General features: G+C 39.0%; 1 protein-coding gene across 15 annotated transcripts in view; it reads left to right on the top strand.

Annotated features, from left to right (window-relative positions):
- Positions 1–19,098, top strand: part of LOC105477952 (neuronal PAS domain protein 3) — an 861,371-nt gene that overhangs the window by 47,488 nt on the left and 794,785 nt on the right. For 2 of the 15 annotated variants that reach the window (XM_071099307.1, XM_011734855.3), the window contains exon 1: positions 1–19,098. This exon is cut by the window's left edge and continues 10,594 nt beyond it. The exons of the other annotated variants lie outside the window; for them this stretch is intronic. In XM_071099307.1, the coding sequence (XP_070955408.1) occupies positions 18,995–19,098 (104 nt within the window). In that variant the 5' untranslated portion in view covers positions 1–18,994. 15 annotated transcript variants of the gene reach the window in all.

Below are 19,098 nucleotides of genomic sequence, written 5' to 3'. Positions count from 1 at the left end.
AGATCTCATCTCTACCAAAAGAGAAAAAAAATCTGTATCTGCACGACTTAAATAAATGATCTCTTACATCCGTGCTCTTCTGTTGTAAATGTTCAAGACTTGAGACAGCTTCTTCCTTCTCAAATCCAATTAGTTCCTAAATTCGATACACTTATCTTCAGCATGGTGCCTTGCATCTGTCCACTGCATTACACGAACCAGTCAATGGGCATATTATTGCTAACTGTAGGATTAAGGAACAGAAAGAAGGTAAAACCCATATCACTCAGTTTCCCTGGTTGCTTATATCACTTAGATGGTGGAGGTAGAGTTAAAACTATTGGCCAAAATAAAGATGTAGGTAACTTGCAGCTTTTGCTTATTCTGTAATGATAGGAATAACTTAAAAGTTTGAGGCTACGGCAGAAATGAAGTGTGTCTGATTTGGCCAGTTGTAACAGTTTATAGCATGGCATGCAATTATAAGTTATCTTAAGTAAAGATGAAAGGAAAAAAAGTTTGTTAGGTATAATTAGAGAAGAAAAACCTATTTCAGCACTAAGAACTGTAGATGTTTGAGTAGCATATTGCCATCATACAAAGGTATCTTGTGGTATTTTCACCACCTTCAACTAGTAACAATAGTGAATATATTCCCCATCAAAGACTATTTTTAAAAAAGCTTCAAGTTCTGTCTTTATTAGAGTATTTTGTAGGGTTTACATCCCTGAAAAATACGTGCTTGTGAAATTTTGTATTTTTCTTTAGACTATAAAAATTCTCCCACTTCTTCACCAAATTGTGTGTGTGTGTGTGCATATGTACGTGCATGCTTTATATTGATGGAATGATTTAGTACATTAAATAACCTGTTTACATTCCTACTATTCAGGGCAGGACACTCACTTGTATGAAATCATTTGTTTTTGAGATAAACACTTTGATCTGTCATTGTAGGTTTCCACTCATTTTTGTTCCTCTAACAATAATATTAAGTGCAAAATTTCCCTTTATAAATGAAAAAGTAGTATACACCAGTATTCATTCTAAAAGGTTTTGCCAAACAGTATAAATTTAAATCTTTGGTTGAAACTGTGTGATATGTGCTGGTTTCCCTTCTGTTTCAATAATGGCTATACATTAGTGATGCTGCGCTATATTCATGCAATTTATAACACATATTGAATGAAATAGAATTATTATTATATATTTTTTAAATGAAGTCTCACTCTTTCACCTAGGCTGGAGTGTAGTGGCACGATCTTGGCTCATTGCAACCTCCGCCTCCCGGGTTCAAGCAATTCTCCTGCCTCAACCTCCCGAGTAGCTGGGACTACAGGCACGTGCCACCATGCCTGGCTAATTTTTGTATTTTTAGTAGAGACGGGGTTTTACCATGTTGGCCAGGCTGGTCTCGAACTGCTGACCTCTAGTGATCCGCCCACCTCGGCCTCCCAAAGTGTTGGGATTACAGGTGTGAGCCACTGCACCTGGCCAAATAGAATTATTAAGTATTATACAGAAAAATGCATTTAGAAGAGAAGTCATTTAATACAGTGTGGTAAAGTGAAGTTTAACTGACTGGATTCAGTATATGTAACACATTATATGTTTTCCTATGTTGTGAAAGAGAGTTGCCAATCTTTAGATGCAACCCTGACCTGTTATAATGCCTCAATCTTATTTTGTTTGGTTTTAATCCCTGCTGTATCTTAGAATTTTGTATGGAGTTAGAAGCAGAGCAAGGGTTTTTTCTCCAACTGTTCTTCAAGGATCTTCCACTTAGATTGGAGCAATGTGCTTGTATAAATCTTACCACACTTTTAGTGCTTCTGTAAGGTGAAAATGCTCAAATAGGGTTATGTAAATACAAACTTACTTTGGGCAAAAAAAATTAGAGGGAAAGAGATGAACTGTAACAGATCTGGTTTTTCATCAACGTTTTGTTTCATGAGTCTTTGGAGATGTGGCTAAGTTGAGTAACTAACTAAATACTTATGCTTCATTTCTCTATAAGCCTTTCTTGTGCTGTATTTTGAATGGAAATAATTTTAAAGCAGTTTTTTCTTCGGTATTCACAAAATTCTTTCCAACAACATTATCAGTGAATTGGATGACATTGAGATAGCAGGAAAACTATTGTGTTTGCATGTGTTTTTTAGAAATGGAAACTCCTTAAAAAAACACAGTGGAACCGGAATAATGTCTTTATTGTTCATTCTTAACAGAAGCTCCATTTTCTTTTGTAGGGTGGAAATGGTTGACTTTAATTATCCTTAGTCATGTGAATATTCTGTGAATTTTTGCCCTGTCTTCTAAAAGAGTTTGTGGGGGAATGGCCACCAAGTCTACAGCTCCAATGTACTCATTCCTATGTTCTAAAAGCTCAGTATTTGATTTAATTACTAAGGACAATTGCATCAATGGGGATTTTTTTTGACTTGATGTTTACGTTGCAAACTAATTAAGTCCTGGGTATAAAGTGCATTAAAATGTACATAATTTGAGAGCCAAATTATATGTATTCTCTCATACTGGGAGTTCTTTAAATTGTGCTAATGATTATTTGTTGATATTCATGGGGGCCATATGATATGAGACATCAGAACATTGTCTCAGCTTGATGTGCTTATAGTCAGGTAACAAGCAATTCGTATATATTAATACAGAAAATGGTGAACAAAGAAAGTAATCCTACCAATGGGCTTAGTAACTGTGGTCTTTATGTATGCTGGTGTCTCATTTTTAACTTAATTTAGGTAGGGCTCGTGTGTGTTGAAGGAGAGAGGTGCAGCTACACAATTTAGAGGCTATGGAACATTTTTGAAAAGTCAGAAATCTATAGTACACAAACATTATAATTATCCAAATAACGCAGAGAGGGGACCTTTGGTTATTAAAATAGTCAGCCTGGTTGATGTTGGGCTATTCTCTTGCAAATGGGAACTTTTAGTGTTTCAAGAATTATTCTTTATGCTTGTTTTCTGTAAATAATTTAATGCCAAAAATATATGTCTAGTAAAGAAATTTAGCTCCTTTTGGAATTTTCAGTGCAGACTTACTAGGGAAGATTTTTCTTAATATATGCCAGCTAGGGATTATGTTTTAAAAACAAACAGAACAGAACACAAAAATCAACAAACTCGTAAGAAAAGATATACCATGGAAGGAAAAAGAAAGCAGAAAAAAAATTTGAGGCCTGTAGGAATGCAAAGAGTTGATTTCTGTATTTAACAGGGATGTCTAGGATTCAGATTCTGAACATGGATGGCAGCAGCCTGATTCTCCATAATGCAAGGAAATAGCTTAGAAGAAGCTATAAAGTTCTGTCATGTCATGGCTTGGTGAGTGAGGATGGATTTACACGATCAAAGATATAAATGGCTTTGAGTGAGTCGTTAGTCATAAGGTCCACGATTCTTCATAATTGACATGGCTTCCCCTTGTCATTCAGACAGACAGCATTAAGGACGTGGGGCTGCAGCCATTGTCACTACAGCCCTAAGAGTCCACATGGGCGTTGCTGTGAGGATTCTGAGCTCTCTGTGCAGGAGAACACTGTGCGCCTCTCGAACCGTCTCGAACCGTCTGTGTGCAGCTGTGGTTTTGGATGTGTTGCATCATTTTAGAAATCATGGCCAGAGCTCCAGCTTTAAGTTTCTCACTTTCATTTGTATGATTTAGAGGAGAGAAAACGAAAACTGGTTCCCTTTCCCTCCAAGTGTGACCTGTGTTCACACGTTAGCTTATGTTTGGAGAAAAGGGTGGGAGTGTTCTCATGCCATTCATGATGATTCAGCCTTAAAAGGCATATTCTAATGAGGAGAAAGGAAAGTGTATTCTCTTTAATTTAAAATATTTTGGATAGACTACTGGGTGCCTTCCTTCCAAGGAACCATGGACATTTGACACATTCTAAAAGAGTTGGACACAGCTGATTTCCTTTGACTACCAGGAAAAGTATGGAGAAGGAGAAAGGGAAACCTCTGTGTGCATGGGTTTTTGTGTGTTGATGTCACTGGGGAGGGTAAGGTTTTGATTGCGTTACTATATGTCAAGCATATTTTAAAATGTGACCTAAATCTAAAGGTAATGCTAGCTCCAATCAAAGACTTTTCTATTAAAATTTAAAGTTATTTTCGGTGTCTCATTCTACATTTTTAAGAGTGACATAGTTGTAAAAATTATTTGGAAGGTTGGTGGTAGTTAAAAAAGTTAGCAGTTCCACTGCATAACATTCAGTTAACAGCAGCATTGTAGCTTTGATTGAGCTGGGCTGTGGGAATGCAGGCCTTTAGCTAAGGATGGATATGATTTTACTTTATTTTTTTTTAAGGTGGAGAAATGAATGAGGCACGCATTCATGTTTTTCACCTAGGCCAAATGGAAGACTTTTCAGTGATGTAACCCATTAGGCTGGAGAAGCTTTTCTGTGGCGCTGCCCCGCGGTGCTGAGAATAAGTTATGAATGCTGCACTGTTTTCCGTGCAGAGGGCTTTGCCGGGAAGAGAGCGGTGTGCCTGGGCCCCAGCTATTGAGAAGATGCCAGTCAGGGATGAAAACGTCTTTCATGAAACTATAGCTAACTTCCCTGTGACACATTACCATAGAGCAGAGAGTATTTTTAAAACCAATAGTGTGAAAATAAGCACAATACCTTATAAAAGTCGGAAGGCTTTATTTTAAAGTATGCACGTTGAGTGACTAAAAATACACAAGTTTGTGTCAGAATTTTTTTTTTTTTTTTAGTGAATTGGCCTAAGCAATTTGCCTTCTCTCCCTCTCTCTCCCTGTTCACAGCTCTGATTTCTTTTGCCTTTTGGTTGCAACTACAAAAGATGTCTTCTGAGACAAATGCTGGTCCATGACATCAGGATGAAGGAATGCTCAGCCCAGTCCTGCATGTTTGAAGGCATCAGCTGCTTGAAAAAAATGTTACATTTTCCAGGATGGATTAAAAAATTAAGGATGATCCCTGAGAGCAGGGAGTTAGTTTCAGACCTTTACACAAGTTTTCTTATTTTTTATTTCCAGAGATTAGAAACATACCAACATTGGAATTGGATTTTGAACATTAGTAATATAGAATTTTCTTGAAACAGGAAATGTGCTGTGGTCTTTATAAAACAAATGATAATAATGGATGACAGTAACAACAATTGGACAGCATCCAATTCTATAGTTTGTAAAAATTACAAAATTAAAATTGTAAATTTTAAAGACCAAATCTTTACTTTTATTTTAGACAGTATAATTTTATGAATTTACAATGAATTTTATGAATTTAATGTAAGTACATTACATTAAATTACTGTATGTAAAAAATACTCTAAATTTCTTTTTGCTCTTCTCAGCTATTATCATGACTTAATTTGGAGCATTTTCATGAAATTCGTTATACTTGGATAAAGTACATACTAATTAAAATAACTAAACGTTCTGTCATGTTTCAACATATGAAAGAAGCATGCTTCTTTTATTTCCTTTTTAACTATTGGTATCCTTATAAAGTTAATTATTGTTAATTAATATCCACTCCTGATTCTACATCAATAGGAGAAAATGGAAGTTCTAGAAAACATTTTAATAAAAACAATTTCAGTAAAATATATCAAAATGCCAATATGGAAAATATTCAAATAAGATTTAAGAAAACATTGATTTGGTGATTTGTTGCCTATATATTTAAGAATCATAATGTCTGAGTATGGCAATTCTCCATTAAATTGTGGCTTGAAGTATTAATCATTATGTAATAGATGGTAAAGTTGTTTACACTAAGAAGAGTATTAATGAATCAAACGATTTCTGCCTCCATGGAAAGAACATTAAGAAAAGGAAAAACAGAGAAAACAAATGGCTGGATCATGTGGGCTGAACACAGGCAAGGGCAGGGAGTGCCTCCTCTCTATCCCATGGCCCTTCAAAGAGTGCCTTGTGAGTGGGAAAGAGGAGTTTGTGAGAAGGGCGTTTTCTTGCTTAACTAGACCTTGGAGTCTCAGTTGACAGAGGCTGGCAAAAGACAACTTCTGTCTACTTTTTATATATGCTTTCCGGAAATTGAGCCATGAGAAACGATAAAAAAATGATGGGACAGCACAGACCTCTCACTTGTGCTGCATATCTTGGGTGCATGCCTACTAATGGCTCTTTCTTTGGGGCGAGCATGTAGCTGCTTTAATATTAGAGCAAAATGAGGGAAGTTTATAGACACAGAAGGCAAAGCAAATAACTTTGTTATACCTCTGAATATGGGTTCCACTTGAACTATGGATTCAAGCCATTTATTCTTCAATAGTTGTTGCCTTTTTGACTTTACCTTTTTAAACACATTTTTCTGGTAATTAATTTCTTCATAAGTATGTGCTTGCAGTTTTTGTGGGTACACTGTAAATAATTTAGGAATTTTATAGTTGTTCATGGCATTTAGGATACTTTGGGAACAACAGATTGAAGCCTTCCTAGTTGAGCAGTTGGCATAGTTGATCTGGTCATCATGTAACTGAAAAAATGATTATTTTTGCCCTCTAAGACTGCCTTTTCTGTGTGTCCACAGCAAACCTATGTCAAAGGAAAAGGACAATTTTCTTTAGTCTTTTATATTCTCAGTAAAACTAAACTAAATTATAAAAAGTAATTCCTTTGGCATATGATAGAAGTTTAGAAACAGACACATTCCTATACATTAAAATGAAAACTTTTTCTCCATTAAGATGAAAATTTAAAAGAATAAAAATGATTGATTAAAATATAATAATGAATAAGAAACTGATTAATCCAGAAACATGTTTAGGATTCAAGCTTTCAACTGGTCTGTCTGTTGTTGTATAAGAGAAAAGAGAAAATCTTGTATTTATATGATACCTTTTTTTATGAGGACCCTGGAGGTTGAATCTGGTTTTATAATGCCAATAGGGTATGTCATCTTTGAGTCTCACTAGCCACAGTGGCAACTAAGTAGACTGGACACATGTCCTTTTGTCCTCACAGTCATACACTGATGTCACTTGACTAATGTTCTCCAAAACTTCTCTAGGGCTTACTTAATCTCTCCAATACTTAATTTGTACCCCTCAAGAAGACTTTCCAATTTGTATTTTTCTCTAAATTTATTTATTCTATATCTCCAATTATGTAACCCATGGCACAACTCCTATAGAATCTTCCCTATCATCTGGTCACTCAGCACATATTTATTGAGTACCACTATAGCACAGCCACTAAGCAGGGTGGTGGAGATCACAGATGACCTAGACATGGTATCTGCCATCTAGGATCTCCCAGTCTGCATGCGGGGAGGGGCAGGAGTGGAGGCAGAAATATGTGCAAAGCAACAGTTGCAACTAGTGTGATGACTGCTGTGGAAGAGGTAGGTAGAGGATATTCTGGTGACATAGAACTGGGCTACCAGTTGCATTGTGGAGGCTCAGGAGTGAATGTCAAGAGCAAGGAACCCTTTAAGTCTTGAAGAATGAGGAAGAACTAAGCAGGTAGATAAAGTGGACGACATTCCAGGCACAGAGGCAGAAATACCATAGGGAAATCTATACAGGCTGTTGTGGCTGGACAGATGTAGTCATATACAGGAAATGAGGTTGAGAAGCTCTATTTTGAGAAGTTATTAAAACTTTGTATTCTATGCAATGAATTTTGACCATTATTTTCTACTTCCTATCACAATACCTTTGAATTGAATTAAGCTGAAAGAAATACAAAGGATCAGCTTGGAAGTGAGCTAGTTAGATTTGAATTTCAGAAAGATGACTCTGGCAGTGATGTGGAGGAGAGAGGAAGGAGGTGAGATTCACAGAAGGAGATACCAGTGTGAAGCTCTTGCAGTGTTCCAGGCAAGACTTGGTACCCCTGTTGAAAGCAGTGTGAATAGGGATGGACTTGATAAATTATAGGAGGCAAATCCACACAAACTAATTAGTGAATAGATATGAGGGGTGAGGGTAAAGGAAGGAGTCACGATAAGCCAAGGTTGGGTTCTGACTCAGTACACTGTGTTTCTATTCCCTGAAACAGGGAATGTAGGAAAAGGAGCAAATGTGTGCCAGAAGATCATGTGTCCTATTTTGGTTGCTTTGAGACCGAGATCTTCCATGAAAACATAAAATGGCAGAAACACAGATATTTGCAGACTAATCCAGAATATGAAAATAATGCAATGTATTTGATAAGCAAGTGCTTATTGTATGATTAAATGGATGTGATTAGCCTTCAATTCATTACATTTTAAATGACTATCATTGAGTTGCTATGGTTGTTTTAAAATCATACAGCACAACAGGAAGCAGTCTAATTATTATAAAAGTGAAAAGATAAGTGTCACAAACAATTCTTTTTGTTGCTTTAAAGTTTCCAGATAGGTTGATGTGACTATACATAACCCTATACTTAAAGTTGATTCATCTAGATGCTACCATTATTCCTCCTTCCCTCACTGCCCATTTTTTTTGAATATTTTAGTAATAATGGAAGGCTACCAGTGGGCAAACCCAGTAGGCAGAGGAATAACTGGAAGAGAAATGACCAATCAAAAACTTGAAAACTAGGAGTAAGTACAGATTTTAAAAAGTCAGGCAGGTATGGTAGTTCACACCTATAATCCAAGCACTTTGGGAGGCTAAGGCAGGAGCATTGCTTGAGTTCAGGAGTTTGAGACTAACCTGGGCAACAGATGAGATCCCGTGTCTACAAAAAAAATTTAAAAAATAGTCAGGCATGGTAGTGCATGCTGGTAGTCCTAGCTACTTGGGAGGCTGAAGTGGGAGGATCACTTGATCCCAGGAGGTTAAGGCTGCAGTGAGCTATGATCATGCCATTGCACTCCAGCTTCGGTAACAGAGTGAGATGCCATCTCAAAACAAAAAGAAAAAGAAAAACAAACAAAAAAAGCCACCGATTGGAGGATTAATCCATTTGTCAAAGTTTGTTCTTGGTGAAGTTTATTCCTGGAGGCTTATCAGGATCAATGAGATAGATACAGGATAGTTATATACAGCCCTGGGCTCAAGTGACCCTCCTGCTTCAGCTTCCCAAGTAGCTGGGACCACAGGCATGTGTTACCATGCCTGATTAATTTTTAAATTTTTTTTGTAGACACGGGGTCTCACTATGTTGCCCAGGCTAGTCTCAAACTCCTGCTTTATGTTCTTGATGCTTCCCCAGAAAGCCTTTCTAGATATTGGGGCTATAATTTCAGCAAAATCAAATCCCACGTAAAATGTAATCTGGACATGAAGGGTAATGTCCCCTGAGACTACTTTAGGGGTCTTCGCTCTGGAGAATGAAGATTCTCAAGGGATACCTGGCCCTTTGGTAAAACGCAGCATTGATGTCTTTAGCTTTCTGTCCATCGGCCATAGTTTGCCCAGTAACACTAGTGGCCTCTGTCATTGAAGCTGTACAAGGTAGTGGTGTCCTGGATCTCTCATTTATGCCTTGTAATGGCAGTGGAGATCAAATGTAGGTAGAATTCTTCCCCCTGGCTCTCCAAAGCAATACAAATAGCACATGTAATTCATTTAATGACCAGATAACAAAGAATATCAATGACAGTTATTTTACTGTCTGTCTCTTAATTTGCATAATTTAGATCATAACCCATGATTAGTTTAAAGCAATTTGGATTATAAATGCTATCCCATACATTCAACATTTGAAAATATCATTCAGGGTTGGTTAAAATAATACGATTGCACCTCCCTTTGGGCCTCACAGTAAGGCATTCGTTGCCTTGGTAATTTGACTGTGTCTGGTGCAGGGTCTGTCACTCAGCTTTGCCAACTCAGAAGTCTGATGTTGTCAGCACTCAGAGGGCAGATCCGTCTCTCTCGGGTGAACTCACATTAACTACATTCATGAGACTAATAAAACCAGAATGCCAAATTATTCGCTTACCATTAGAAATACAATCACACAGATGGAATGCTTGTCTTAGCAAGACTCAAACATTCTTTTTCAAAATGAAGAGCCAGATTATACTTAGAAGGGGCCCAGTGAGCATGGAGTCAGAATGGGGGAGTTGGAGGAATCAAACTGTGATGGCTGATGCTGCCATCTGCACATGGACTGGTCAGTAAACTGGACTCCTAAAAGTCTGTTAACCAAAGCTGCTCCTCCATGGAGAATGGTATGGAGGGGCACAGCCCACATTTGTGTCTGTTGCTCTCATTTTCTAGGTAGTACCTGTGGTTAATGAATATGTTTTCTACCATATTCTTTCTTTAGGTCATCAGGTAGTAAATTTTGATGGTTTGGAAGCCATTCTGTTTTCTTAAGATGACTTTGCCTACTTCTGTTCTGATGTGTTCTAGTTATGGTAGAAATTTCATAGGTATTTAATTTCCAGATGTTTGGGGTAGGTACTGCCTAGTACCCAGGAACAGGTAGTGTGTAGACCTGAGGTAGTGGGGCATGAACAACCAAGGCTGATTCTCTGCTTGTCCCTGGCCTAGAAACCACACTTGTCCTAGGGCCTGGCATAAGGCTGTCTGACAGGTAAGTTGCTGTAGTTATTGATGTTTTGGAAGTGTAGGAAAAAGTAGGTAATCAGGGAGTATAGTAACCATATTTTCTGAGGTAAAAAGACACAAGCTAGCTTATATCTTCATGTGAAGATACTAAATATTACCCTTATTGAAAACATTATATGAAACATACATAAACTGATGATTAAATTTAGAATGGAGAGAATTGAGTCAAAGATGACTCCAAAGTTTTACATAACAAGAAGAATGGTAAAATATGAATAATCAAAATAGGAAGACAGTGATATGGAGCTGGTTTGGCAAGCAAAATGATGGTTTCTTGGCAGGGCGCAGTGGCTCAGGCTTGTAATCCCAGCACTTTAGGAGGCCAAGGTGGGTGGATCACCTGAGGTCAGAAGTTCAAGACCAGCCTGGCCAACATGGTGAAACCCTATCTCTATTAAAAATACAAAAAATTAGCCAGGTGTGGTTGCAGACACCTGTAATCCCAGCTACTTGGGAGGCTGAGGCAGGAGAATTTCTTGAACCCTGGCAGTGGAGGTTGCAGTGAGCCTAGATTGCACTCTCCACCTGGGCAACAAGAGTGAAACTTCGTCTCAAAAAAAAAAGGGAAAATGATGGTCTCTTGAGACTATGCTGCATTTGATTGATGTTGCCGTGAAAGTAAAAATGTCCATGGGCCCTTAAAGCAAGAACGGGAGCTGTGTGAGGACAGGGATAAATCTGTAGGTTTGGGACTGACCAGTTTTAGAGGTTTGAGAGTAGGAAGAACAAGAGACTCCAGGAAGGAAATATGAAATAAACTTTCAAGGAGGCAGTTGAAAGCAGGGGCAGGAAATCCAAAGAGGTGAGAAATTCGAGAGGGAAATATAATCAAATACAATCAAATTCCCTCCCTTTGTGTAGGGACGGGAGATCTAAGGTGGTGAGAAATTGAGGAGAAAATTATAAGCAAATGCACAAAGTGAAAAGAAGATTTTAGACCTAGAAATGGCCACTGACTTTGATGACAGTTCATGTATGATAAAAGATTCATTTATTAATGTTAACCATTTTGTATTTTTATATTCAAATAACTAAGGGTTGTTTTCCATTTGTCAGGCAGAAGTCCTGGGCTTTACTGACAGATTATGGCTTTTATTTCCCACAGTAAATTAAGCATTCTTTCCAATGAATTTTTATGGAAATTGATTTTAATTTTGAATGAAGGTGAAGTTAGTTAAGAAAATGGAAAAAAGTAAGATGCTGTTACCTTTTAAAAGACAGATATATCTTCATGGTTCTGTAGATATAGTCAAATTTTGATCAATAAAATGGTAGTATGAAAATCTTTCCAGGTCTTTTTGGCACTCTCACATGCTCTGTTTAATTTAGCACTTTTGTTTACATAAACAGGATCTTAGCTTATCTAGCCCAGAAGGAATTTGAAGAGGAGGATTTTTAAGTCAAATTAATTACCTTCTGCCCCAGGGAAAGGGAACCAGTAAATATGCAGAGATATCATCCTTTGAGTTTTGTAGGTTAAAAGGTGATAGAGCGGCTGTTGTTTTCTGGGGGAGTTGGAGGAAGGGGGTATAGATGATGGACTGGGATGGGAAGTTATTTGTTACTTTGTTTGAAATACTATATTATAAATTCCATGAATACTTTAAATGTGCAAGTGTGCTTAATGTACACTATCGAGAACAAAATGTAAATGGTTTGGGCATTCTGTGGTACTTCACTGTTCTGCTACAGTGACTACTTGCCAGCTGACTTCCTGTATATTAAATTAATAACCTGTTAACAAAAATTATGACAAGTGAATACTACTCATACTTCTGTCATTTCAGCAAAAGACAAAAATAATATATCAAAATGAAAATAGCATACTGAACTTTTGTAAATTTTAGATTAGAGCCCAAAATATTTTTTTCATGATAGATGTTAATTTAAATGAATAAAAATGATTTTATATAAAGAGAAGTTAATCTTTGATGCAGGTTGCAAGATCACTGCTTGCTACTGGGACCTTAAATTTAAAAAAAAACATTGGATAGGTGCGCCATGCTGTTATTTTTCTTTGTTTTTTTTTTTTTTTTTTTTTTGAAACAGAGTCTTGATCCTGTGCGTAGGCTGGAGTGCAGGGGCATAATCTCAGCTCACTGTAACCTCCACCTGCTGGGTTCAAGCAATTCTCCTGCCTTAGCCTCCCAAGTAGCTGGGATTATTGGCATGTGCCACCATACCCAGCTAATTTTTGTATTTTTAGTAGAGACAGGGTTTTGCCATGTTGGTCAGGCTGGTCTTGAACTCCTGACCTCAGGTGATCCACCTGCCTTGGCTTTCCAAAGTGCTGGGATTACAGGCGTGAGCCACTGCACCCAGCCCATTCTATTATTTCTATTTTAAATATTTAAGCACTTTGAGTTCCTTGAATCAAGATTCTCTCTTTGGAGCAATTGTTATTTCACTAAAGAAACAAGTGGCTCTTGGGAAATATTATAAAGAAGACAGGAAAGAAAGAGGACTGTTTTAGCAGGAAACTGAAGCTGGGCAGCTCAGCACAGAAAAAGGAATATGGGCTCAAACCCTCATCCCTTGACCAGAATTCTTGATGACCCATTGGACATCTTTGGTGGATAATTCAGCTGTTCCAAATCAGCCCATCTAACTCCCTCCCCTCAGTGGAGACTTATCCTTCTTGTTCTGTAACCTAGTTAATGGTCGAACCATCCATCCAGTTACTTAAGCCAGAAGACTGGGAATCATGTTTGGCTCTTCCTTACATGGTATTTCTGTCTCCTATTTGCACCTCATTGTGCCTACTTCTTTGATTCCCACCATGGTGGTCCTGGCTGAGGCCCTCTCATCTTTCTTCCAGATAACCAGAACAGCTTTTTAACTGCCTTGTTTGTTCCATGGGATGGCCTCTTTAAAAACTTTCACTGGTAGAAATGTGATATGGTTTAGTTCTGTGTCCCCACCCAAATATCATCTTGTAAGTCCCACAATTCCCACGTATTGTGGGAGATGATTGAATCATGGGGGCAGGTCTTTGCCATGCTGTTCTTATGATAGCAAATGAGTCTCACAAGATCTGATGGTTTTAAAAGTCGGAGTTTCTCTGCACAAGCTCTCTCTTTTCCTGCTGCCATCCATGTAAGATGTGACTTGCACCTCCTTGCCTTCTATCATGATTGTGAGGCTTCTCCAGCCATGTGGAACTGTGAGTTCTCCGTTAAACCTCTTTCCTTTGTAAATTGTCCAGTCTTGGGTATATCTTTATCAGCAGTGTGAAAATGGACTAATACAGTAAATTGGTACCAGTAGAGTGGGGTGTTGCTGAAAAGATACCTGAAAATGTAGAAGTGACTTTGGAGCTGGGTAACAGGCAGAACAATTTGGAGGGCTCAGAAGAAGACAGGAAAATGTGGGAAAGTTTGGAACTTCTTAGAGACTTGTTAAATGGCTTTGACCAACAGCCTGATAGCAATATGTACAATAAGGTCCAGGCTGAGGTGGTCTCAAATGGAGATGAAGAACTTATTGGGAACTGGAGCAAAGGTCACTCTTGTTATGTTTTAGCAAAGAGACTGGTGGCATTTTGCCCCTGCTCTAGAGGTTTGTAATTTGAACTTGAAGGAGATGATTTAGGGTATCTAGCAGAAGAAATTTCTAAGCAGAAAGTATTCAAGAGGTGACTTAGGTGCTTTTAAAGGCATTCAGTTTTATAAGGAAAGCAGAGTATACAAGTTCAGAAAATTTGCAGCTGGATAATGCGATAGAAAAGAAAATCCCATTTTCTGAGGAGAAATTCAAGCCGGCTGCAGAAATTTGCATAAGTAATGAGGAACAAAACGTTAATCCCCAAGACAATGGGGAAAATATATCCAGGGCATGTCAGAAGGTTTCACAGCAGCCCATCCCATCATAGGCCCAGAGGCCTAGGAGGAAAAACTGGTTTTGTGAGCTGGGCCCAGGGTCCCTGTGCTATGTGCAGCCTAGGGACATGGTGCCCTGCATCCCAACCACTCCCACCGTGGCTGAAAGGGGCCAATGTAGAGCTCAGGCTGTGGCATCAGAGGGTGCAAGCCTCAAGCCTTGGCAGCTTCCATGTGGTGTTGAGTCTGCCAGTCCACAGAAGTCAAGAATTGAGGTTTGGGAATCTCCATGTAGATTTCAGAGGATGTATGGAAATGCCTTGAAGTCCAGACAGAAGTTTGCTGTGGGGGCAGGGTTCTCATGGAGAACCTCTACTAGGGCAGTGGGTATGGGAAATGTGGGGTCAGAGCCTCCACACTGAGTTACTACTACGGTACTGCCTAGTGGAGCAGTGAGGAGAGGGCTACCATCCTCCAGACCCCAGAATGGTAGATCCACTGACAGCTTGCACCGTGTGCCTGGAAAAGCCACAGACACTCAATGCCAGCCCATGAAAGCAGCTGGGAGGGAGGCTGTACTCTGCAAAGCCACAGGGGTGGAGTTGCCCAGGACCATGGGAACCCAGCTCATGCACCAGCATGACCTGAATGTGAGACATGGAGTCAAAGGAGATCATTTTGGAGCTGTTTGATTTGACTGCCCTGCTGGATTTCGGACACGCATGGGGCCTGTAGCCCCTTTGTTTCGGCCAATTTCTCCCATTTGGAATGGCTGTATTTACCTAGTACCTGTACCTCCATTGTTTCGAGGCAGTAACTAGCTTTTGATTTTACAGGCTTATAGGCGGAAGGGGCTTGCCTTGTCTCAGATGAGACTTTGGTCTGTGGACTTTTGAGTTAATGCTGAAATGAGTTGAGACTTTGGGGGACTATTGGGAAGGCGTGATTGGTTTTGAAATGTGAAGATATGAGATTTGGGAGGGGCCAGGGGTGAAATGATATGGTTTCGCCCTTTGTCCCTCACCCAAATCTCATGTTGCAAGTCCCACAATTCCCACGTATTGTTAGCGGTGATTGAATAATGGGGGTGGGTCTTTCCTATGCTATTCTCCAGATAGTGAATGGGTCTCAGGAGATCTGATGGTTTTAAAAATGGGAGTTTCTCTGCACAAGTTCTCTCTTTTCCTGCTGCCATCCATGTAAGATGTGACTTGCTCCTCCTTGCCTTCCATCATGATTGTGAGGCTTCCCTGGCCACATGGAACTGTGAGTTCTCCATTAATCTCTTTCCTTTGTAAATTCCCCAGACTCGGTTATGTCTTTATCAGCAGCATGAAAGCAAACTAATTCAAAATGTAAAGTAGTTCAGCCACTATGGAAAACAGTTCTGTGGTTTGTCAAAAAGTTAAACATAGAATTATCTTCTTACCCAGCAATTCCACTCCTTGGTATATATCTGAAAGATTTGAAAATGGTACTCAAACAAGTACATGCTCATGCATGTTCATAGCAGCACTGTTTACAATAGCCACAAGACAAAAACAGCCCAAATGACCATCAACAGATGATCAGATAATTGTGTTATAAATGTACACTGGAATATTACTCAGCAATAAAAAGATATGAAGTACTGATACATGTACCAGTGTGGATGAACCTCAAAACAATGCTAAGTGAAAGAAGCCAGACACAAAAGGTCACATATGCTATGATTTCATTTATATGAAATATTCAGAATAGGTAAATCCATAGAGACAGAACACAGATTGGTGGTTGCCAGGTGATGGGAGAAGCAGGAAATGGGAGCGAGTGCCTAAGGGGTATAAGGTTTTCTTTTGGCGTGATGAAAATATTTTGGAATTAGATAGAGGTAGTGGTTTCACATCTCCTTCAGTAAATGCTACTGAATTGTTCACTTTAAAATGATTAATATTGCATCGTGTGAATTTCACCTCAATTAAAACAATTCAACAAACTTTCACTGGCTCCCCCTTGTGTACAGAATGAAGCTCCAGTTTCCCCAGCTTCCTATAGGAGACCTTCACAATCCACCTGCAACCTAATTTTCCATTTCCTGTCCTGCTTTTCCTTCCCCTGTAGTCTCCTCTCACCCATAAGGAAATAGTTGCTGTTGCCAAAACACTTTGTTATTGTTGTTGTTTAATCCTTCTCTACTTTGGCTAATGCTCTTCTTCCTGTCTCCTTTCTTGGTGAAGAACAGTAGTGCTGGCTCCTCTATGAAGCCCATGCCCCTGCCTTGCCCCTCCCCAGGCAGTAGCATTCTTTATTGGCCTCCTCCCCTTGCTCACCCTTGCTCTGGAGGCCTCCTCACAGCCCCTTCACGTTGTGCTGAGGGTTGTGATGGCCCTGCCTCTTCCCATCATCACACTGTGTGCTTCGTCAGGGCTGGACCACATCCTATTCATGTTTCTATTCCTCGTGCCCACTACAGTGTAGGAAACATAGTGGGTACTCAAAATTTGCTTTTAAACAGTAATTTAGTTTTTTAAACAGCAATTTTTGCTTCTTTAATTTCAGATGTTGATTGTGGTAAAAAAAAAAAAAAGTCAGTTAAACTTCTTTTCTATATCTTGATTTACAATAGGAGTACTGTGAGGAATTAGATGGATATTACTATAAATGTTATATTCCGGCCAGGCCCGGTGACTCACGCCTGTAATCCCAGCACTTTGGGAGGCTGAGGTGGGCGGATCACGAGGTTGGGAGATTGAGACCATCCTGGCTAACATGGTGAAACCCCGTCTCTACTAAAAACGCAAAAAACTAGCCAGGCGAGGTGGCGGGCGCCTGTAGTCCCAGCTACTCAGGAGGCTGAGGCGGGAGAATGGCGTGAACCCGGGAGGCAGAGCTTGCAGTGAGCTGAGATCACGCCACTGCACTTCAGCCTGGGTGACAGAGTGAGACTCCGTCTCGAAAATAAAAAAAAAAAAGAAAAAAAAAGTTATATTCCTTGTCTAACACAGTTGCGTTTTCTAAATGATTACCCAGTCTGTATTTCCCCACTGAAGTGTTTTTATTTTTAGTAATTACATGCATATTTTTCTAATTATTTCCTTTGATATTTTGGAGGAAAATAATTTCAACATAAGCTTCTTACCTTTGGTAAAGATGCTCCAAAAATTACATATAGCCTGGGGGAAAATCTGTTAGTGATGTATTTTCTTAGACCCAGTTATACTTACTCTTACATGTTTTTTTTTTCCCCCCTTAAGATTGTTTAGCTTGAGTTTCCGTTGCTTGTAATAAAAAATATCCTGAATATTATAACTCAGGATGCTACAAGTGTTGCATAGACTCTGGAGATATGAGAAGGAAAAAATTCAGTCCTTGTCTCCAGGGTATTTGTGGTGGGTTGTGATGAAGTGGACAGAAAGGCTCACAGTTGCCACATAGTATGATGATGCTACAATTGACATTTATGCAAAATGACCTAGTACACAAAAGAGAGAACCCTTCACTCTGCTAGGGGAATAGAGAATGGTGGCCATATGGAGTTGAGTTTCAAAGAAGGAGTTGCTGGCAATAGGATTTAATGGTGCCTGGAGAGTGTCAACAGCCTCTTAAATAAAAATTTTTTTAAAAATTTTTATTTATTTATTTTTTACCAGTTGTTGCTCAGGTCGCACAAGTGTAAACTAATTTTGATCAGTTTGAACTTACTTGCTACCAAGTCTAGTAGAGACCTATTTTAATGACTATTGCCAAAATGTGATTTACTAGAGAGTATTTCAGGCTCAAATGCCAACTAAGTGTGGCAGGTTGTTTAGCCACCGTGTTTCACCATACTGCATTATATTTGATGGCCAAGATTAACTCTGTGTGTCAGCTCACTCCCTGATGTGCTGGATAAACCAGGGTGCCACTGTAGGACTCTGCATGTATTTATGTTATAGACACAGATTTTGTGAGTTGTTATGCATCTGGTGCAAGTATATGAGTAGAAGTTTGAACTTCAATTAGTTGGGTTTATGAAGCACTGACAGTGTAGGGCAATATATGAGGCATGTAGGATATTACAAAGGAAATAGGAAACACAATCTTTGTTCATATTGAGTTTATAATCTAATGGAACAAATATAAATGGAGATACATGATAACAGATAAAATAAACATAAAAACATAGTCATAACCAGTTACAGATGGATAGAGATATTTGCACAAGTGCTGTGGAGTTGGGAAAATTATTGCAGTGACTCTTGTCAGCTGGGGTAAGTCTGTTTTAATACAGGATGTAAAACTTATGCAAAAATATTAAGGCCAGGAAGGACAAGGATTAATGTGGGGAAAATCATTCTAGGAAGTAAGAATGAAATGAAAATACAGAGGGAGCAGACTGTTGTAGAGGACGATAAGGTTTGCTGGAAAAGCTCAGTATTTTTAGGACATACATTTCTTTCGGAAAAGCAGCTATACTAGAGTAGGCTAACTGCTGTAACAATCAGTGCCAAGTGTTGGTGACTTAAAATAAAAGGTTACTTTTTTACATCAGATCCGATGGGAATCTTTGTGTGTATGTTTCTCTATTCTACGCAGTTATCTAGGGATGCAGGTTTGTAATAGCTACATTCTAGGTTCTAGGAGTCTTCCTGTAGGTTCTAAGAACCTCCTTCATCCAGCTGGTGAAATGGACAGAAAATGGAGGATAATCCGTGGGAGGTATATGTGGGGCTTGGCTACCCACATTCTACTGACCAGAACTCTGTTTTGTGTCCCCACCTCCATTCAAGAGCCCGGGAAAG

This window comes from Macaca nemestrina, chromosome 7 (genome assembly GCF_043159975.1).
Source record: "Macaca nemestrina isolate mMacNem1 chromosome 7, mMacNem.hap1, whole genome shotgun sequence".
NCBI lineage: Eukaryota > Metazoa > Chordata > Mammalia > Primates > Cercopithecidae > Macaca > Macaca nemestrina.
This window is presented reverse-complemented; position numbering and strand designations above follow the sequence as displayed.